This window comes from Salvia hispanica, chromosome 4 (genome assembly GCF_023119035.1).
Source record: "Salvia hispanica cultivar TCC Black 2014 chromosome 4, UniMelb_Shisp_WGS_1.0, whole genome shotgun sequence".
Lineage (NCBI taxonomy): Eukaryota > Viridiplantae > Streptophyta > Magnoliopsida > Lamiales > Lamiaceae > Salvia > Salvia hispanica.
In genome coordinates this window covers 18,553,370-18,573,758 of record NC_062968.1, presented here as the reverse complement: position 1 = coordinate 18,573,758, position 20,389 = coordinate 18,553,370, and the positions used below count along the sequence as shown (strand labels likewise).

General features: G+C 38.7%; 6 protein-coding genes across 7 annotated transcripts; 1 reads left to right on the top strand and 5 right to left on the bottom strand.

Annotated features, from left to right (window-relative positions):
* Positions 1 to 838: 838 nt before the first annotated feature.
* LOC125217889 (autophagy-related protein 16) lies at positions 839 to 4,111 on the top strand. Of its 2 annotated transcripts, none has more exons than XM_048119459.1 (5): positions 839 to 978; positions 1,117 to 1,243; positions 2,215 to 2,396; positions 2,522 to 2,717; positions 2,871 to 4,111. In XM_048119459.1, coding segments are annotated over exons 1-5 (1,530 nt in total). In that variant the 5' UTR covers positions 839 to 976; the 3' UTR covers positions 3,894 to 4,111. The 2 variants fall into 2 exon arrangements, with proteins under 2 accessions (XP_047975416.1, XP_047975417.1); XM_048119460.1 differs by having other exon boundaries at positions 861 to 978; positions 1,082 to 1,243.
* Positions 4,112 to 4,583: 472 nt separating this feature from the next.
* On the bottom strand, positions 4,584 to 6,713 carry LOC125220546 (putative late blight resistance protein homolog R1A-10). The gene has a single exon (XM_048122707.1). The coding sequence runs from the start codon at positions 6,711 to 6,713 to the stop codon at positions 4,584 to 4,586; it is 2,130 nt and encodes a 709-aa protein (XP_047978664.1).
* An 853-nt stretch (positions 6,714 to 7,566) lies between these two features.
* Positions 7,567 to 10,025, bottom strand: LOC125219553 (cineole synthase 1, chloroplastic-like). Its single transcript, XM_048121564.1, has 7 exons — positions 9,795 to 10,025; positions 9,467 to 9,713; positions 8,994 to 9,381; positions 8,690 to 8,908; positions 8,472 to 8,610; positions 8,144 to 8,392; positions 7,567 to 8,066 (listed from the first exon to the last, which is right to left on the bottom strand). The coding sequence occupies exons 1-7, from the start codon at positions 10,023 to 10,025 to the stop codon at positions 7,776 to 7,778; spliced, it is 1,764 nt and encodes a 587-aa protein (XP_047977521.1). The 3' UTR covers positions 7,567 to 7,775.
* Positions 10,026 to 11,395: 1,370 nt separating this feature from the next.
* Positions 11,396 to 12,419, bottom strand: LOC125220544. Its single transcript, XM_048122706.1, has 2 exons — positions 12,216 to 12,419; positions 11,396 to 12,049 (listed from the first exon to the last, which is right to left on the bottom strand). Exons 1-2 carry the CDS (start codon positions 12,417 to 12,419, stop codon positions 11,396 to 11,398), a joined length of 858 nt encoding a protein of 285 aa, XP_047978663.1.
* A 1,684-nt stretch (positions 12,420 to 14,103) lies between these two features.
* LOC125220543 (1,8-cineole synthase, chloroplastic-like) lies at positions 14,104 to 16,139 on the bottom strand. Its single transcript, XM_048122705.1, has 7 exons — positions 16,135 to 16,139; positions 15,737 to 15,932; positions 15,438 to 15,670; positions 15,134 to 15,352; positions 14,911 to 15,049; positions 14,575 to 14,823; positions 14,104 to 14,397 (listed from the first exon to the last, which is right to left on the bottom strand). The coding sequence occupies exons 1-7, from the start codon at positions 16,137 to 16,139 to the stop codon at positions 14,104 to 14,106; spliced, it is 1,335 nt and encodes a 444-aa protein (XP_047978662.1).
* A 1,168-nt stretch (positions 16,140 to 17,307) lies between these two features.
* Positions 17,308 to 19,982, bottom strand: LOC125220542 (1,8-cineole synthase, chloroplastic-like). Its single transcript, XM_048122704.1, has 6 exons — positions 19,275 to 19,982; positions 18,775 to 18,899; positions 18,471 to 18,689; positions 18,248 to 18,386; positions 17,912 to 18,160; positions 17,308 to 17,734 (listed from the first exon to the last, which is right to left on the bottom strand). Exons 1-6 carry the CDS (start codon positions 19,980 to 19,982, stop codon positions 17,444 to 17,446), a joined length of 1,731 nt encoding a protein of 576 aa, XP_047978661.1. The 3' UTR covers positions 17,308 to 17,443.
* Positions 19,983 to 20,389: the final 407 nt, after the last annotated feature.

Genomic DNA, 20,389 nt, shown 5'->3' with positions numbered 1-20,389 from the left:
TGTTTCGTAACATTTGAAAATATCTTCTTAGATCCATCAACTTCGATTAAATATCATTTGAATTATTTTTTCATTGTTTCAAGCTTTTTTTTGGCAAAAATACGTTCAAGCCTTTGAAGAGTATTTCAGAATATCTACTATCTCTTTTTCATAAAAATATTGAGAGTATTTGACATTTTTTTTCTCTGTTTTAATTTATTGAGAAAGTGAGATTTCTCTGGTGAGATTGTTGTTGAAGAGAAAGCGAGATGATGTTTCCAGTGATTTGTGGGATTTCACCTTGAGATATGTTGTTGTTCAGGTTTAAACATAGAGATTTAGAAGTTTTTGAATTGAATCAGGAATCGAACCATCAAAATTATATTTTCAAGATTTATCATCTTCAAAGACAACAAACTGCAGTTTTCATCAATGCTTCATTCAAATTTGTTGCGACTCAAATCCAACTCCTCGAGAAAAACAATCTCGATAAAGAATTGGAGGTTTCTTTCCAGATAGATGTGATCAAGAGTTAATAATCTAAGCTTGGCAACAGAGTTCCATGAATTATGGAGAACGGAAGTATGATTATTGTGATTGTCAATATTTTAATGAAGAAGAGAGTAAATCGACATAATTGTCATTTATAGTCTTGAGGATATTTTCGTTCAGAAAATGTTAGAAACAGTGATAAAGTTGATATTAAATCAAAGTTCATAGATCTCAAAATTATGTTCAAATGTCATGAATAAATGATAACTTGACTAAGTTCGCGGACCCAAAATAAATGTTCTCTCAAAATTTAAAACTAAATTTTAATTCAAATGGTGAAATGTGAAAAAAATTAAACTTCAAAATCAGTAATCAAACTTTGCAGCTATAAATAATTCACGAACGATCCCAACTGTTTTTTTTGTTTTCCGAATCCTTCGTCATCCAAACCCTCAAATTTGATTTCTAGTTGCCGTAGACGAAACCCTAAATCCCCAGTTATTCAATGTAATTCTTCGATTATCAGCTGAAATAACCTTCAGCAAATTTATGTTTCTGATTATTTGCTTTAATCTAGGTATTTTGTGTTTGATTATTTCTTCGTTTGTAGTTGATGGCGATTCGTCTCTTATATTTCTAAATCAGGGCACAAGGAGATGCTGCAATGGATGCAATAAAGCATGCTCTAAAAGCTCTGAGAAAGCGCCATTTAGTGGAAGAGGGGGCACATTCTCCTGCTTTTATTGCGCTATCTCGCCCAATTGTGTCTCAGGTTGTTTGAATTTGGTTCTTTTGGTTTCAATTTAGTGTTTATATAGTTGACTTTAGCATGACAAAGTTACTGTAGCCTTGGGAAATGTTGTTGAATTAGTGATTGCTAGTTCTGTTGTGGAAATGTTTTTGAATATGTGAACGTGGTTGATCTTGAGCTTACAGTGTGTTTAACCAGTCTTTTTGCTTAAAAAGGTTATCACCTTGTGTGAAAATAGGAGATTGCAAATTTAGTATTCTACTGGTGGCTATGTAGTATGCGAAGTTGCTAGCTGATACTGAGATACAAAGCAAAAGTACAAGAAATATGGGCATACTTCAACAGTTGATTAGTTTTTGTGGTGCATATCGACATCTTAAGATCCATTATCATGATTAAGCACTAGAAAACTGAGCTAGTTATAGCATAGGGCGAGATTTGGTTGGAGCTGATGCTAGGGATGTGCTGTAACAAGTTGTTGGTTCCACTAGCTAATTGGGGAAAGAATCTTGCTTATAATGGTCGGATTGAAGGAGTTGCAGACTTGCAGTATCAACTACATCAGGAAACATTGATGCATCAAGCATGCCAGTCTTGATTGGATCGTTCAACATGTGTAGCTTCTTGTAAGTTTGTCTGAGGAAGAGAGGAAATGACATATGGATAGCCTGATACTTGCTAGCTAGCATGATACCTTTCTGCTTGATATAAAATAATTTCTTGAATAAAGGAGTATGCTGATTTTAGCTGGTTGTGGTGATAGAGACCATTCAGTTCTTTGAATGAAGGAAGTGTTTAAAATTTGGTTAGACAATGTAGGGCCATCACTTTTCCTATTTCCTTTTGGTGAATGTTTTAATTATTTGACTATTGCTCAACTTCGTTTAAATTTTTTTTTTCTCTTTGAACTGTTTTGGTTGGTTTCACCTCTGTAACCATTTCTTCATTTTTATTTATTGACTTAACTGTATTAACAATGCTATCTGTAAAAGGGGTCGGAGTGGAAAGAGAAAGCTGAAAATCTTGAATTGGAGCTCCAACAATGTTACAAAGCTCAGTCTAGATTATCTGAACAACTTGTGGTGGAAGTGGCCGAATCCAGAACTTCAAAAGCATTAATGCAAGAGAAAGAAACTATGATATCCGAGTTGCAAAATGAGCTTAGTCAAGCAAGGTGTCATCTTTGAATCTGTCTCCTCTCCTCCTGTCTCTCCTACATCAGTAGATCCTCCACCATGTAGAGATGGATCATGGTAACCCTTTCATCAGTGAGCTTAACTCTAGTGCTATAATTTGCAGGGATGAATGCTCCCGTTTAGCTGCACTGTTGGAGGAAAAGACTAAGGCTCTGGACTTGTTGATAGGTGAGCACCAAGAAGTTAAAGCTCAACTTGAGGCGACCATTCTGAGAGCTGACAATGCAGAAGCAGAAAACAAAATGCTAATTGACCGTTGGATGTTGGAAAAAATGAAGGATGCTGAGCGTCTAAATGAGGTAGCTTAATAATTAATGAAGTTCTCTTTTGGTATACAAATTAATAGAGCTCCCCCCTTTTATTTTAATTGTCACTCATTTTGTAATATTATATAATTTTCATGTATGAGTGTTTATACCTGTTATTGTTGATAATGAATGCTTCCTTAATAGGCAAATGCTCTTTATGAAGATATGGTGAATCGTCTCAAGGGAACCAGCATGGAAAATCTCGCCCACCAACAAGTTGATGGCGTAGTCCGCCGATGTGAAGAGGGTGCGGAGTATTATGTCGAGTCAACCGTCCCCTCTACATGCAGGCAAAGGATCCCTGCTCATGACGGTGGCTGCGCCTCCATATTGTTTGAGCATAACTCCTCTAGATTGGTCAGTGGAGGACAAGACAAAGCAGTTAAAATGTGGGATACAAACACTGGATCATCGACTCGCACACTTTATGGTTGTCTGGGCACAGTTTTTGATCTCTGCATTACCCACGACAACAAATCGATTATTGCAGCCAGCAGTGCAAATACTTTGTATGTATGGGACGTAAGCTCAGGTCGTGTACGACATACCCTTACTGGTCACACGGACAAAGTCAGTGCCGTGGATGTCAGCAAGGTGTCTAACCGCAATGTTGTCAGTGCGGCTTATGATCGAACCATTAAAGTTTGGGATCTTCAGAAAGGCTACTGCGTCAACACTCTTCTATGCTACAGCAACTGCAATGCTCTCTGTTTTAGTATGGATGGGCAGACCATTTGCTCCGGCCATGTAAATGGGAATCTCCGACTATGGGATATTCAGACAGGGAAACTTCTCAGTGAGATCGCAGCACATTCCTCTTCTGCAGTAACATCATTATCACTGTCCAGAAACGGTAATATGTTGCTGTCGAGTGGAAGGGACAACTTGCACAATCTATTCGACATGCGGACTCTCGAAATCTGTGCAAATTTGAGAGGGAATGGGAGAGTGGCATCTAACTGGAGTAGGTCTTGTTTGAGTCCTGACGACAGTTATGTCGCTGCTGGATCTGATGATGGGTCCGTGGAAATCTGGTCTGTTGGGAACGCCAAAATAGTGAGCACGCTGAAGGAGCATACATCTCCTGTGTTGAGCTGCGCGTGGAGTGAGCTCGGTAAGCCTTTGGCAACTTGTGATAAGAATGGCAACATTTGCATTTGGTCTTGATGTGGTAGAGGCTGTAGGTTTCTCTTGATCACAGTATAGAAAAAAGAAACAAAAAATGATACCAAAAAAGTATAATTATAGAATTTCCGCTGGAGAATCCTGTTATTATTTGTTCATTTAGGAAGTAAGTTTGGTTTAAAGATTAGTTCATGCTAGCTACTGGGAGATGTACATATTACTTGTTGATATTTTGTGAATGCTTATGTTTCCTTCATCAATGTTTGAAGTTCAGTATGAAGAAAAAAATTGTCCAAGAATTGTTCATTATTTATTCATTTAGATAGTGCTCAAGTTAATATACTACTCCTACAGTCCTACTACCTTTAAAAGAGTTTAAAGAGCTTCATCTGCTCCAAGTTTGTATATACTCAACAGAATTCTAATTAAACAAACTACAAAGCCCAAGCATCGAAAACTCCTTACTGTCAACATAAACAATAGCACCATATTCTAGATTTCTCATTGTCAACAAAAAAACGAAACAAACTTATTGACAAAATGAAATTTGAATCTGGGAATCATTCACTCCACTTTGCCTTGACTGCTATCTTGTGGCTGCGATCTGTATTATAAAGCTAGATACATCACAACGAAGAAGTTAGAAGACTTAACCGTAGTTTGTGTCCCAAACTTATAGCGTTTTCCAGAACTGTGAGCCGTGTTGAAAATCACCCTAGCTTGTTCTTGTCGTCATTTCCACGAATAATTGGCCTTAACCCTTTCGGTACCATACTTTTGCTCTGCACAAATCTCAACTAAGGGGTTGCAGTCTATAAGTTCAATAACTATATAAGGCGATAGTAGAGCTTCCATATCAGATTCAAATAGGGGGATCTCTTCTATATTGTAGCAGTTTTTCATAGTCAGGCACCTAAGCCTTGGGAAGCTTCCATCACATGCTGTCCATTGCACAAGATCTGTATCTTCAAGGAAGAGATATTTAAGATTTGAAAATCCTCTTTCTTTCGCTTCCCACTTCTCCCCTTGAAAGGCATAGTTCTGTAATTTGAGCACTGCAAGAAACGGCAATCCACCAACCTTGCTCATCTCTTCCCATGGATATCCAGAGCCGCTCAAACTCAACTTCTTAAGACTCCTTACGGAAACCGGGAGAGGCGGAGGCGGGACTATAGGCTCATACAACACTTCAGGGGGCACAATAACACACTGGATCGATTTTAGTTCTTGGAGACACGAGATATGATCAAACAAGCTCCAGGTTTGAGTATAGTCGGGTTCTAACTCAATTTGAAGCCTCAGTTTTCTCAAATCTGGAATACATTCAAGAACCTCCTTTCCACAACTATGAGCACCAACATCTAAAAGCCTTCTGAGTCTGGGTAAGACTGCGCCAGGAATAGGATTAGGTAGGTTTCTTCCAATGACTTCAAGATGCTCCAACTCTTGCATATCCCATATCTCTACAGGAAAATACGACTCGTCTACGGTCCATTTGATGCTCAGGTGTCGATGAACAATGAGATAGCTAAGTTTCCAAAGTCTTGATATGGAAGGAGGGAGGTTTGCATCACAAGTGAGGCCTAGATAAGTTAACTGAATTAGCTTCACTACCTCATGCGGGAACTCATAGAAACGGATTGTAAGAGCATCGAGCACCCTAAGCAGCTTCCAATCTAAGCATATTGGCACTTGATATTTATAATACGGTCCCATACATAGAACAGAACGCACAGTTGATACTGATGCCAACAAGTCATGGACCTCTTTGATGGCGAACAAGACATTGTTGTGGATGGAAAAATGACGTTGTTTTTCCACACATTCAATCGAACAATCAGCGTAACTACTCAAGACACAGAAGAACTTGTTGCTCTCAGCTTCTCTTCTACACATATACCAATAGGCAGGATGGAGGCGGAAAGCATGAGCTCGGGCTCTGACCAAGCATATTTGCCAAACCAAAACCAGATTATAGGAAGCAAATTTGTCAATCGCGTGATTACCAGAATGTTCTAGAATCCCCTCTGCTGCCCACAGTGTGACGATCCTAGAGCGCCGAACTACATGATTCTGAGTAAATGCTGCTATATAAAGAAAACACAGCTTCAAATACTGACGCATGAACTGATAACTTTGTAGCAATATATCCGATAATTGTTCACAAGCATCCTCAAAGACTGAATTCTTCTTCTCCGCTACCTCGTTCCAGAACTCTAGATTGTTCTTGTCTCCAGACAAGAGTTTAGCAGCTACAACGAGGATCAAAAGAGGAAGACCTTCACAATTCTTAGCAATCTTCTTCCCAGCTTTCATGAACCGATATGGAAACTCTTCCTTACCAAAGACCTTCCACTTGAGAAGATCCCAACTCTCCTCTTCATCAAGAAAAGGCATTGTGAAAGAATAGCCATTTCTTACACCGGGTTCAACGGTTCGAGTTTTCCTGCTAATGACCAAGATTCGACTCCCATTATCCTCATTTGGCAGTGCACATTTAAGACCAAGGAAGAAACCGAGGTCCCAAGTATCATCTAGCATGATGAGATATCTTCTACCACTCAAAATTCTCTTCAAATACTCTTCAAAATCCTCACTTTCTCCGGTGATCATTTCATCGCCATCAAGGTGTACTTGAGCTACAATAGCTCGCAAGATTTCCTCTAACTTATACTGTCTTCCCACAATAACAAATGCCAGACATTCAAAGTTTTCTTTGATTAAAGGATCGTGAATAAGCTTTTTAGCAAGAGTAGTCTTACCAATACCCGCCATGCCACTGATGCATATGGAAGTTCGTTTACTCGCATTTGCAATTAGCAGGTTTCTGATTTTGAGAAAGAAATCAGATAATCCAACCATTTCGCACTCGTTTCCACTGGAATCAATCCCTAGTGAAGCAGCAACAGCAGCAGCAGAAGCAGAAGCAGAAGCAGAATCTTCTTCTCCTTCTTCAGTTGATGGCTTGTGTAATTCCTGAACGTATTCCTCTTCCATTTTGTCAGCTGTTTCTGCAAAGCAATTGATATTTTCATTCAATTCTTCGATGGTGAGAGAGAGAGTGGGCGGGCAGCGGTCGTAGCATTGAGATTGCAAATGAATCTGAGCTGAAATGTGGAATTCAATAGCATCTTCTAATCTGCGCGCTTCGTCTCTGATTCGCGCTTCCGAAGCCTTGACTCCTCTGCTGTTGTTTCTGATTTCGTCGAATTGTCTGAGTGTTGCTTGTAGCGATTTGACGCGATCCAATGCGAAGTCTAGGGTTTGTGAAGTGGAAGAGGCGAATGAAATGCGATTGGAATTTAGGAGGTGGTCGATGGTGTAGAGAAGAGAATTCACGGCAGCATAAGCCATGTCAGCAGCCGGAGATGGATGAATTAAGAGAAGTGAAACCAAAACCAGAGATTGTCTTGTTCAGCTGCACCAGTCGAGAATCCAGATGAAGAAGAGGAGAGAGAGAGAGAATGCTGATCAAGTGAAAGAGAAACAGAGCGCCAAAGCAGAAAGAAAAAAGTAGTCAACAACGTGGACTTTACACGTCACCCTCATGTGCGATTCCATTTCGGTCCGTGTCATGTCCGGGTTGTGTTCAGGTAACAAATCGGATTTATTTTTTAAATGAGAAATTTTTAATGGATCGGGTTTAAATTAAATCTTATCGGGTATCAGGTTGATTTCCAACCCGCACGATTTGCTAGTCCTAAATGAACGCATATATAAGAATTGCTACTAGTATTATTAACTTTATATATATAAGCCATTGACCATGGTGCAGTACAAAGAAAAATACATAATACATCAACTGATAATGCAACAAGATCATTGTAAGTATAACTAAAATATACTAGTACAGATTCATATTAAGTCTCAAACAACTTTCCTGAATAATCCTTGGCTTGCCAAGCAAATGCAGTATCTGATTTGCTATTCATAAGGTTCGAACAACAAGCTTCTAAGCTGTTTGTTAACGAATGAGTGTTGCATTCCGAATCCATCGGATTCCTTCTGGTATATAAACTGTGCCATTCTGCTGAGATTAGCACAAACTTCTGCAAAATATACTGAAAATGGAGAATCCATCATTTCCTTATTCATCGTCTTCCATGTCTGCTCTATCAGTGATCGAACATGCTTTCGCGCCTCTTCTTCCGAAGCATTGTTCTCATTCATGTAACACTGAACTGATTTTGGGACGTCGCCTCTCTCCACCTCATCCTATATTAACAAAACCTCATATTAATTATAAGTAATTCACAATTCAAAATTTATGTATATTGTGTAATGTCACTTACCAGTGATGTTCCCATATCGTCAGCGAGCCTTAGAATCGTACATGATGCACGAACAATATCATGGTATTTATGCACGCTCTCGGCAGCCTCCTCATCTATCCAATCTGTTAATTGGAAAAAAAGGTGGGATAGAATGGGGACACCTCCAATTGATATCCAAGCATTGTTGATGTATTCTTCCAAGCTAGGTTTATGCCCCTTGTGGTACCAATTTGCCTCTATCAAATATGTCTCAACCAAATCAACCCACTGCAAAAAATTACTTCATCAATATTATCCTAATTAATAAATGTAGTAAGAATATACAAAAGGCTATTATTATTGTTACCGTTTTCCGCATAAAGGGGATGGAGTTGAAGCCTTTATCCTTGAGAGTGTAGTATCCCATCTCATTCACAAAGTTGTATAGTGCAAGATAACATACTTTCATGTAAGGGGGCAGTTGGTCAATTGATTCAATATCCCATCTGATCAAAATATATACACAATTAATATATAGTACTATAATGAATAAAACTGTATGATTATTGTTGTAATTAAACTAACCTTCGAATAGCCTCTGTGAATAGTTCGAGCTCTTCAAGAGTGCCATAAATATCATAGATATCATCTATAGTCGTAACAAGAGCATTTATTTTGGTGAGCATTATTCTTTCAAATCCATGTTCACGACGTTCAACCACTCCGGTCGTCCAATAGTAGCATTCTACTATTCTATCTCTAATGAATGGAAGCTCTTGAACAAGCCCAGTATTCTCCCACCATCTTTTCATAATTAACACACATGAAGAATAAGTATTATTTCAATCTAGAAAAATTGAATTGATTATGAATATAGTACTTTGTTTACCTAGAGGTCTCTTTGAGTTCTTGTAGAAATTGTGCTTGAACATTGTTGATGTCCAATATGGCTAGCTCTAGCACAATCGGATTCATGTCTTGTCTCTTCTTGTAAGCATCGATGAACGATTTTGCATTTGGCATTTGAACCATCCAGCGAGAAGGGAACTCCAACGCAGCTTCAACGGATGATAAGAGATTAATGTCATCAGCAATTTCATGATCAACTACTATTTTCTCCAGATATTTAGTAGCAAATTCTCTTGCTAGTTGGAGTGTCTCTTCGCCATGTTGTGATAAGAACGAAGCTTCGTAGAGTTGTAACACTCCTTTGGTATCCTCACATAGGCTTGGCTCAAAATCAGTACCTTTGTCATTCTTGAAACAATCAAACACTTCTGCATTCTTATTTCACTTAATTAGTTTCATCATCAACATTAATATATAAAATCTTGCAAGAATGGATTGTGAAAGAAGGCAGACCTTGAGAGACGATGAAGCCGTATTCTCTGAGGAGTCTGAATTTGAGAGCTGTGGAGTACAAATCCTTCTCATCTTTCTCTTTCTTGTTCAAATATTTTGAGTTTAATATTTGAGCGATTTCGTGGCGAAAATGACAAGAAATACCCAATTTTTGCAAGTCATCAATCAGCTCCAAACGCTGTTCCCGTTGAAGCAACATCTTCACTTGCTCAATCAGAGTCGCCCCCATTTCTAGCTGCTTTTCTTCCTACAAGAATTTATATAATGAGATGTAATTAATATAATATGTCATACTTAATTATATATACTAATGGGAATCAATTATTACCTTGTTACACGCAAAGTCGAACGATTGAATAGAGTTGAAGTCCCAAAGACTAGGCTGGTAGCCACCTGTTCGTCGTTCAGTTTGGATCATAGTACCCAATTGCAACGAGCAACGGGCCAGCTGGTTTCTGCGAGAAGTGGCAGTGACTGCAGTAGTGAAACAATGTCGTTTTGAAGATGCGATAATATGAGTGTTGCTAAGAATCGCAGATTGCAATGTGATACTAGACATCTTCTCGTTAATATATTGATTGGTATTCAGTTTGTTACTTTAATCTTTTGTGTTATCTTGTATGTATTTATAGTAGGTGCAAGTTATTGTTTTACTCCCTTATTTAATTAAATCATTAAGGCCAGTTGCGATTGAAATGTCTTTAGCCAAACACATGGCATTCCGCATTAATTATCATGACTTAATTCATTAAATAAGATGTAGCCTTCAGATAACGCACGAGAAAATTATTGACATGAATTAATAATATACAATTATTAAATTAACATAGACATCACAGTTAAATGAATATTAAATTATATTCAAAACATTTACTATTGACATAAATTAATAATATGCAAATATTAAATTAACATAAACATCAATGTTAAATGAATATTATATTTATATTATATTCGGAACATTCAAATCATCGTCTCTCCATCTACTATCAATACAAAATTATTTATATGTATTAATACGAAATTACTTGTAGGGATCAGATCATCATCGATTCACTGTTTACCGATAGAAATGGATGCAAAAATCATGATCACTTACATAGGCTAAATTATTTAAACTATATTCATGTATTTTTCTTTTTAATCCGTCCGCTGTTAAGAGAGTCCTCCTAATGCGATGCCGGAAGTTGATATTAGAAGTACCGGGAGGCGATATCCCGTCGACAACTAGGGTTAAATAACAAAAAGAAAATAGGCAAATTCTCAATACCTCTTTATTGAGTTTAGAGCCTATTTATAATCTAAGGACCCTAGGGTTGATTCGACTTACGGCGGGAAAGAACCAACAAAGAAAACCCGGAACGGAGCTTATAATTGGATCGACTCAATTGTTCGATAAAAAGTAATAATAAAAGCAAAACAAATAACTAAAATAATAATAAAATCAATAAAAGATCCTCGCCTCCTCCATGCGCTATTTGGGGACGTAGTCTCCAAATCTGATAGGCGGCCCTGTTCTACGTTTCGACCTCCGGCGCTTGACTTCATCCCTTGACGAGGTCCTACCTCGCTCCACCGTTTCACAATCCACCTCCGGAGCCTGCTCCTCGTCCAGCTCTTCCTCTTCCACGCTGCCGCGACTTTGCTCAGAGCATCCACAATGGATGCCCTAGTGCATGCCCCAGTGAAAGCCCTAGTGGTTGCCATGTCAGCATGCCCCATCTTTCTGCAATGGTGGAGCCCTAGTGCATGCCCTATCTATTATCCATTTCTCATTTCAATTCTAATTTTAATTTTTTTTATGTTTACCAATTATAAATAGCAAAATTAAACTATTAAATTAAAGAATTAGCAAAAGACATACATTACTTAATTTTTTTCTAAAAAAAGTTACGATAAAGAGGTACAATTTCAACGACCACTACGTGTTCAAACTTCTTCAATCATGTCGTTCATGAGATCAAGATGAGCTTGTTGGTTGCGCATGCTCTCCTGAGCTTGTAATCTCTCGCTGAGTCCATAGGGTAAACCTCGAACGACCGGCGGGGCTGCATGACCTGCGCTCGGAGCGGCTTCATCGTCGGACCACTGGCTAGCTGCACGACCTTCATCGTGAATAATCATGTTGTGCAAGATGATGCACGCGTACATGATATTGGCGATATGATGCATGTACCAGGAACGAGCCGGGCATTTCACTATTCCCCAACGCGCTTGAAGCACACCGAATCCTCGTTCCACGTCCTTCCGTGCAGCCTCCTGCTTTGCCGCAAAAAACTCTCTCCTCGCACCCGTTGGACAGGAGATCGTCTTCAAGAAAACTGGCCATCTCGGGTAAATGCCATCGGCTAAGTAGTATCCCTTATGATGTTGTCGTCCGCTGGCAGTGAAGCTGATAACCAGACTGTTGCCATTGCATTGCTCGGTGAAGAGACTGGACGAGTTCAGCACATTGATGTCGTTGTTGGACCCCGCCACGCCAAAGTGAGCATGCCAAATCCAAAGATCGCGGGTCAACGACCGCTTCAAGGATAAGCGTTGGGGTGGGTACCTTATACCCACCGGTGAATTGGCCTCTCCACGCTGCATAGACAATTCTTCCACTCTGCATACAATCAATACTCCCTAACATTCCAGGAAAGTCGTGCATCGTATCGTGCATCCGCAGCAGGTCCTGGCAGTCTTGGGCATTCGGCTTGCGCAAATATGTGGCGCCGAAGGCGTCAATAACGCCCGCACAAAAATTTACCAGACATTGCCGGCCAGTTGTATCCCCAACGTGAAGATACTCGTCGAACATGTCCGCCGTAGTGCCGTATGCCAACTGACGAAGCGCAACAGTGCACTTCGTCAGCGGGGATGGACCCTTTCTATGGGCCGCATCTTCCCGCCTTGGAAGTACTCGTCGCGTCTCCAGCGCGTGAACAATGCGGAGAAACAACTCTCGCCGCATCCTAAACCGTCGGCGAAAAACCGGCGCGCCCCACCGGGGACGTTCGGCGAAGTAGTCCTCGAACAGACGTTGATGAGCTAGGACATGCTCTCGACGGACGGATGTGCGTCGGCGGATAGGCCTCGGGACCTGCTCTTGGGCCTGCTGTTCGGCTTGCTCTTGCTCATGTATTGCACGAATACCGGCGAAAATCTGGTTCCCGAAAGCAAACATTGCGCGTTCCATAGACCGACCAATATCTTTTCCGGGAAACATTTTGGAAAAGTGAGTGAAAGAGATATTGCAATGGAGAGAGAGTTGAGAGAGATGTGTGAGAGTTGTGTGAAAAATGTGTGAATTAAGGTATATTTATAGAATTGAAAAAGAAAAAAAAAATAAATAAAAAACGCGTGATCGGACCAACGCGTGATCGGGCGCGCCTCTGCAATGGGCGCCCGATCTCCCGCCCGATCGATCGGGCGGGCGATCGGTCGCGACTGAACCCTCGGTCGCGCTCGGGCGTGACCGAGGCCTGCAATGGATGCCCGACCACGCCCGAGCCCGATCTCGGCCTATCGGGCGCGCGATCGGGCATCCATTGTGGATGCTCTCAGTCCGATCCGAAGGCCCCTCCGTATCATCCGACAATATTTATTACACTTACCTTTTACTACCACTTTCGGTAATAGACTTCACACTCCACTAATTATTCCTACTCACATTTTTATAAGTACAAAATAATATTCCTCCCATCTCACTTAAGATGACGCGTTTCCTTTTTAGTTTGTCCCAACTAAGATGACACATTTCCTTTTTTGAAAACTTTCTCTTTCCAATTGATACACCTAACCACTTTTTCTCACTCTTAATAAATTATTCACTTTTCTTTCTCTCTATTTTAATACTTACAACCACATGTTCTCTCTTCAATTAAACACGTTAACCAATAACTTCTAAAATCTCATGGCGACAAGAAATGTGTCATCTTAACCAGGACGGAAGGAGTACTATTTAAAAGTGACCCCACATTTTATTAATCTTTTTAATTCACTTTCTATTACTTCCTTTGGTCCCATTAAATGTCCCATGTCTTATTTCACTTTTACTCCCTCCATCCGCCATTAGGAGTCCTATTTATGAGCGACTCGAGTTTTAAGAAATGTTAAGAAAAGTGGGTGGAAGAAAGTTAGTGGAATATATGGTCCACTTGTATATATTAATTTTAAATGAAATGTGAGTGGAATGAGTTAGTGGAAGATGAGACTCTATTACCATTTATGGTAAAAGTGAACCGGGATTCCTATTCGCGGATGGACTAAATTGAAAAAACGAGACTCCTATTCGCGGACAGATGGAGTATTACTTTTAGTGAATCAGTCTCACGTTCTATTAACTCATCTCACTCAGATTTTATTACTATAATCTTAACATATAAAATTAAGACCCACAATCCACTAACTTTTTTAATCCACTTTCCTTCACAAAGTCAACAATTTCTTAAAACTTGTGCCGGTCAAATATGAAATATTTAATGGGACCGGTAGGAGTACATTTCTTAAACCTCACATTTTGTCAACATGTGTCATGCATTGGGGGACGGAGGGAGTATAATTTAAAAAAAAATTACAAAGAGAAAATATACTCCTACTAAAAAATCTTGTTTATGAGTTTGCCGAGATCTATTTTGTATTATGTAGAGACATGGTCAATCTAACAATAGACCAAGAATCCAAGATACAAGCCGATTGTTAACGAATGAGTGTTGCATTCCGAATCCATCAGATTCCTTCTGGTATATAAACTGTGCCATTCTGCTGAGATTAGCACAAACTTCTGCAAAATATACTGAAAATGGAGAATCCATCATTTCCTTATTCATCGTCTTCCATGTCTCCTCTATCAGCGATTGAACATGCTTTCGCGCCTCTTCTTCTGAAGCATTGTACTCATTCATATAACACTGAACTGATTTTGGCACGTCGCCTCTCTCCACCTCATCCTATATTAACAAGACCTCATATTGTTAATGCTTGAGACCAAAGGTCTAATAAGTTCGAGGCGCGACATTTAAATTTAAAGTTATTTAACCATCCAAAAAACAAAAAAAACAAAACCTCATATTAATTATAAGTAATTCACAGTTCAAAATTTATGTATATCGTGTAACGTCACATACCAGTGATGTTCCCATATCATCAGCGAGCCTTAGAATCGTACATGATGCACAAACAATATCATGGTATTTATGCACGCTCTCGGCATCCTCCTCATCTATTGAATCCGTCAGCCGGAAAAAAAGATGGGATAGAATGGGGACACCTCCAATTGATATCCAAGCATTGTTGATGTATTCTTCCAAGCTAGGTTTATGCCCCTTGTGGTACCAATTTGCCTCTATCAAATATGTCTCAACCAAATCAACCCACTGCAAAAAATTTCCTCAATATTAGCCTAATTAGTAAATGTACATCTATAAATGTAGTAAGAATATACAAAAGGCTATTATTGTTACCGTTTTCCGCAGAAAGGGGATGGAGTTGAAGCCTTTATCCTTGAGAGTATAGTAAGCCATCTCATTCACAAAGTTGTAGAGCGCAAGATAACATACTTTCATGTAAGGGGGCAGTTGGTCAATTGATTCAATATCCCATCTGATCAAAATATATACACAATTAATATATATACTACAACTAATAAAAATGTACTCCCATGTTTATTGTTGTAATTAAACTAACCTTCGAATAGCCTCTGTGAATAGTTCGAGCTCTTCAAGTGTGCCATAAATATCGTAGATATCATCTATAGTTGTAACAAGAGCATTTATTTTGGTGAGCATTATCCTCTCAAATCCATGTTCACGACGTTCAACCACTCCGGTCGTCCAATAGTAGCATTCCACTATTCTATCTCTGATGAATGGAAGCTCTTGAACAAGCCCAGTATTCTCCCACCATCTTTTCATAATTAACACACATGAAGAATAAGTATTATTTCAATCTAGAAAAATTGAATTGATTATGAATATAGTACTTTGTTTACCTAGAGGTCTCTTTGAGTTCTTGTAGAAATTGTGCTTGAACATTGTTGATGTCCAATATGGCTAGCTCTAGCACAATCGATTTTGAGTTTAATATTTGAGCAATTTCGTGGCGAAAATGACAAGAAATACCCAATTTTTGCAAGTCATCAATCAGCTCCAAACGCTGTTCCTGTTGAAGCAACATCTTCACTTGCTCAATCAGAGTCGCCGCCATTTCTAGTGGCTTTTGTTCCTACAAGAATTTATAATATGTCATACATATATGTACTAATGAGAATCAATTTGTATGTTCAATTACCTTATTATACGCAAAATCGAACGATTGAATAGAGTTGAAGTCCCAAAGACTAGGCTGGTAGCCTCCTGTTCGTCGTTCAGTTTGGATCACAGTACCCAATCGCAACGAGCAATGGGCCAGCTGGCTTCTACGAGAAGTGGCATTGGCTGCAGTAGTGAAACAATGTCGTTTTGAAGATGCGATAAAATGAGTGTTGCTAAGAATCGCAAATTACAATGTGATACTAGACATCTTCTCGTTAATTGATTGGTATTCAGTTTGTTGCTTTAATCTATTTTGTGTTAACTTGCATGTATTTATTGGTCTGAACTTACCAGGTTCAAGTTATTGTTTTACTCCCTTATTTAATTAATTCATTTTTATAATAAGTAGTACTATTGTTAATCGCTTTTACGCACGCCATATTTACAAACAGTAATTAAATTATGTTTAACATCAATTTCAACCCGTTAACCACGTGAAAAAGGTCCACGATAAGCCACCGGTTAATTTGTAAATTTTTTATTATCTTGTTTTAGACACCAATTCCTCAAGATTTGCATGTTAAGAAACAGTCCACGTGTCACCATTTTTTTTAATATATACTAGGAAAAAGATAGTGATGATAACGAATATATTATCATGATTGCCCACACCCACATATTTTTGAAAAAGAAAACAAAAATAAAAACTAAAACACTTGATTTTTTTCAAAAAAGTTAATTTTCTGAAATAAAATTCAAAACTATATATTTTTAATTATTTATAATAAATTATCGAAAATAGAGCAACAATAATATTTTATTTATAAATAATTTTGGATGGAAGGATGATGAAAAGTAAATCATTAATTGAATAATGTACCCATTTCGGCAACAGACAGTAATGGAATGTGCACTCATCAAATCAAGATTATTTCAAATTATTGTTGGAATGTGGGGCTCTGATTTGTACGCATTGAGGCAATGATTTTGACTCATTGGGCATGTAACACACTAAGTAGTTTGTTTGTTTTGAAACGAGGATTGTTATAATTGCAAGCAGGATAAGCTACCCAATCAACGGTAAGGGGCCGGTTGCGATTGAAATATAAAAGAAATTATTTAAACTATATTCATTTACTTTCCTTTTTAATCCGTTCGCCGGTACTTGTTACACTTACTTTTTACTACTTTTGGTATGACCTTCATAAAACAAATCCTATATAAAAGTGGCACCACATTCCATTAACTTTTTTCAGTCCACTTTCTGTTACTCCCCCCTATCCCCCATTAAATTTTTCATATTTCATTATTTGGACGGTCACCGAAAAATGTTTTATTTCACTTTTACTACTTTTAGTAAATGAGTCTCACATTGCACTAACTCATTTTGTCATTCAATCACATTTTATTATAAATCAACTAACTTTTTTCCATGCACTTTCCTTCATAAAGTCAAACAATTTCTTAAAACCTGTGTCAGTCAGATATGAGACATTTAATGAGGACCGGATTTTGGATACATTTCTTAAAACTCGCATCGAGTCAACTTGTGTCATGTATTGACGGACACATGGGATATAATAAAAAAAAAAACCTACAAACAAAAAGTATTAAAAAATAATGTTTATTAGGAGCTTGAGCCCATAGACCTTCCTATATGTGTGTCCACCCATGTTTACTGACCTCTTTTGTACAAGATACAATCGAAACCCAAACTACACTTAAGTCTTTACCAATTCTTTCCTTATTCATATGGTTCGAACAACAAGCTTCTAAGCTGTTTGTTAACGAATGAGTGTTGCATTCCGAATCCATCAGATTCCTTCTGGTATATAAACTGTGCCATTCTGCTGAGATTAGCACAAACTTCTGCAAAATATACTGAAAATGGAGAATCCATCATTTCCTTATTCATCGTCTTCCATGTCTCCTCTATCAGCGATTGAACATGCTTTCGCGCCTCTTCTTCTGAAGCATTGTACTCATTCATATAACACTGAACTGATTTTGGCACGTCGCCTCTCTCCACCTCATCCTATATTAACAAGACCTCATATTGTTAATGCTTGAGACCAAAGGTCTAATAAGTTCGAGGCGCGACATTTAAATTTAAAGTTATTTAACCATCCAAAAAACAAAAAAAACAAAACCTCATATTAATTATAAGTAATTCACAGTTCAAAATTTATGTATATCGTGTAACGTCACATACCAGTGATGTTCCCATATCATCAGCGAGCCTTAGAATCGTACATGATGCACAAACAATATCATGGTATTTATGCACGCTCTCGGCATCCTCCTCATCTATTGAATCCGTCAGCCGGAAAAAAAGATGGGATAGAATGGGGACACCTCCAATTGATATCCAAGCATTGTTGATGTATTCTTCCAAGCTAGGTTTATGCCCCTTGTGGTACCAATTTGCCTCTATCAAATATGTCTCAACCAAATCAACCCACTGCAAAAAATTTCCTCAATGTTATCCTAATTAGTAAATTTACATCTGTAAATGTAGTAAAAATATACAAAAGGCTATTATTGTTACCGTTTTCCGCAGAAAGGGGATGGAGTTGAACCCTTTATCCTTGAGAGTATAGTATCCCATCTCATTAACAAAGTTGTAAAGCGCAAGATAACATACTTTCATGTAAGGGGGCAGTTGATCTATTGATTCAATATCCCATCTGATCAAAATATATACACAATTAATATATATACTACAACTAATAAAAATGTACTCCCATGTTTATTGTTGTAATTAAACTAACCTTCGAATAGCCTCTGTGAATAGTTCGAGCTCTTCAAGTGTGCCATAAATATCGTAGATATCATCTATAGTTGTAACAAGAGCATTTATTTTGGTGAGCATTATCCTCTCAAATCCATGTTCACGACGTTCAACCACTCCGGTCGTCCAATAGTAGCATTCCACTATTCTATCTCTGATGAATGGAAGCTCTTGAACAAGCCCAGTATTCTCCCACCATCTTTTCATAATTAACACACATGAAGAATAAGTATTATTTCAATCTAGAAAAATTGAATTGATTATGAATATAGTACTTTGTTTACCTAGAGGTCTCTTTGAGTTCTTGTAGAAATTGTGCTTGAATGTTGGGAAATAAACACAGGCAATCACGAATATAAAAGGAGAATGAACACAACGAATTGTTTACCCAGTTCGATACAAAGTGTATCTACGTCTGGGGGCGATGCCAAGCCAGGGATTTCACTATAAAATTTCAGGATGATTTTACAATGAGGGGACACCTCTATTTATAAGCAAAATAGAGAACCCTAATTCTAGTCAAACTAGGAAACATATTCCATAAGGAAATATCTTCTATGGAATAAATCTATCACAAGGAAATATACTTCTAGGAAACAAATCCTAAATATGGTAGGAGATTAGGCTCCATAATTAACAATCTCCCACTTGGAGACTAACAACTCCTACGCCACCATATCCTCGTGATCTCATCCCTGCATCCGCTTAGCATCGCCTAACCTTCTCTTCAAGTTTCAAGGCCAATTGAAGCTATGCATAGCTTCAATTTCTCTAAGGTCACCACCTTAGTAAACATGTCTGCTGGATTCTCACTTCCAAGTATCTTCTCAAGTTGCAGGATTTTCATCTCCACTAGGTGTCGAATGTAATGATACTTCAACTCCACATGCTTTGTCCTAGAATGAAACGCTGGATTCTTTGCCAAGAAAATAGCACTCTGACTATCACTGTAGAGTCTGCTACTCTTGTTCTCCTTACCAAGTTCATCTAAGAAACTTTGCAACCACACCATCTCCTTGCTTGCCTCCGTCGCGGCTACATATTCAGCCTCCGTAGTAGACAAAGCAACGGTCTTCTGCAACTTAGAAGTCCATGAAATAGCAGTACCACCATAAGTAAATACATACCCGGTTGTACTTCTTCTCCCATCAAGATCATTGGACGCCAAGTCTGCATCCACATAACCTGCCAACTCGACATTCTTGCCATTGAAACATAAGACTCTTTCTGTAGTACCTCTCAAGTATCTAAGGATCCATTTAACTGCTTCCCAATGTTGCTTGCCCGGATCACCCATGAACCGACTCACTACTCCAACTGCTTGTGCAATATCCGGCCTCGTACACACCATTGCATACATAATACTGCCAATTGCTGAAGCATAAGGAACTTTCTTCATCTCAGCACGTTCTTCTTTTGTACTCGGCGACTCCTTCTTCGATAGCTTGAAGTGACTGCCCAAAGGCACACTTACTGGCTTCGAATTATCCATGTTGAATCTTTCCAAAACCTTACCAATGTAAGCAGCTTGCGAAAGATACAATTTTCCTGCCGCCTTGTCACGCTCTAGCTCTTGTCAAACCTCTTGTAGTAACAACAATGGTCAGCATAGCATCTTTTATAGCCAATCTCCATCATGTCAGGCTGTGTCATGTACAACTCATCCTCCAAATCACCATGAAGGAATGCCGTCTTTACATCCATTTGATGTAACAATAGATTTCACAACAGGAGTGAAGACATCTGTATAATCAATACCGTATCGTTGCTCAAATCCCTTGACAACCAGCCTAGCCTTGTAGCGCTTGCTACCATCAGCTTCACCTTTGATTCGATAGACCCACTTGCAATGCAATGCCTTTTTCCCTTTTGGAAGTTCCACAAGCTCCCATGTGCCAT

Coding starts and splice junctions, on each gene's coding strand:
- LOC125217889 (XM_048119459.1), top strand. Junction 1,244..2,214: donor CTCGCCCAATTGTGTCTCAG/GTTGTTTGAATT, acceptor TATCTGTAAAAG/GGGTCGGAGTGGAAAGAGAA. Junction 2,718..2,870: donor ATGCTGAGCGTCTAAATGAG/GTAGCTTAATAA, acceptor CTTCCTTAATAG/GCAAATGCTCTTTATGAAGA.
- LOC125220546 (XM_048122707.1), bottom strand. CDS start 6,713: ATGGTTGGATTATCTGATTTCTTTCTCAAAATCAGAAACCTGCTAATT.
- LOC125219553 (XM_048121564.1), bottom strand. CDS start 10,025: ATGTCTAGTATCACATTGCAATCTGCGATTCTTAGCAACACTCATATT. Junction 9,382..9,466: donor CGGCTTCATCGTCTCTCAAG/GTCTGCCTTCTT, acceptor ATAAGAATGCAG/AAGTGTTTGATTGTTTCAAG. Junction 8,611..8,689: donor TTCACAGAGGCTATTCGAAG/GTTAGTTTAATT, acceptor TATTTTGATCAG/ATGGGATATTGAATCAATTG.
- LOC125220544 (XM_048122706.1), bottom strand. CDS start 12,419: ATGCGGCGAGAGTTGTTTCTCCGCATTGTTCACGCGCTGGAGACGCGA. Junction 12,050..12,215: donor CAACTGGCCGGCAATGTCTG/GTAAATTTTTGT, acceptor TTGTCTATGCAG/CGTGGAGAGGCCAATTCACC.
- LOC125220543 (XM_048122705.1), bottom strand. Junction 15,353..15,437: donor GAACTCAAAGAGACCTCTAG/GTAAACAAAGTA, acceptor AATTATGAAAAG/ATGGTGGGAGAATACTGGGC. Junction 14,398..14,574: donor ATGATATGGGAACATCACTG/GTATGTGACGTT, acceptor TTGTTAATATAG/GATGAGGTGGAGAGAGGCGA.
- LOC125220542 (XM_048122704.1), bottom strand. CDS start 19,982: ATGGATAATTCGAAGCCAGTAAGTGTGCCTTTGGGCAGTCACTTCAAG. Junction 18,900..19,274: donor CAGCAGACATGTTTACTAAG/GTGGTGACCTTA, acceptor CCCCAGACGTAG/ATACACTTTGTATCGAACTG. Junction 18,387..18,470: donor TTCACAGAGGCTATTCGAAG/GTTAGTTTAATT, acceptor TATTTTGATCAG/ATGGGATATTGAATCAATAG.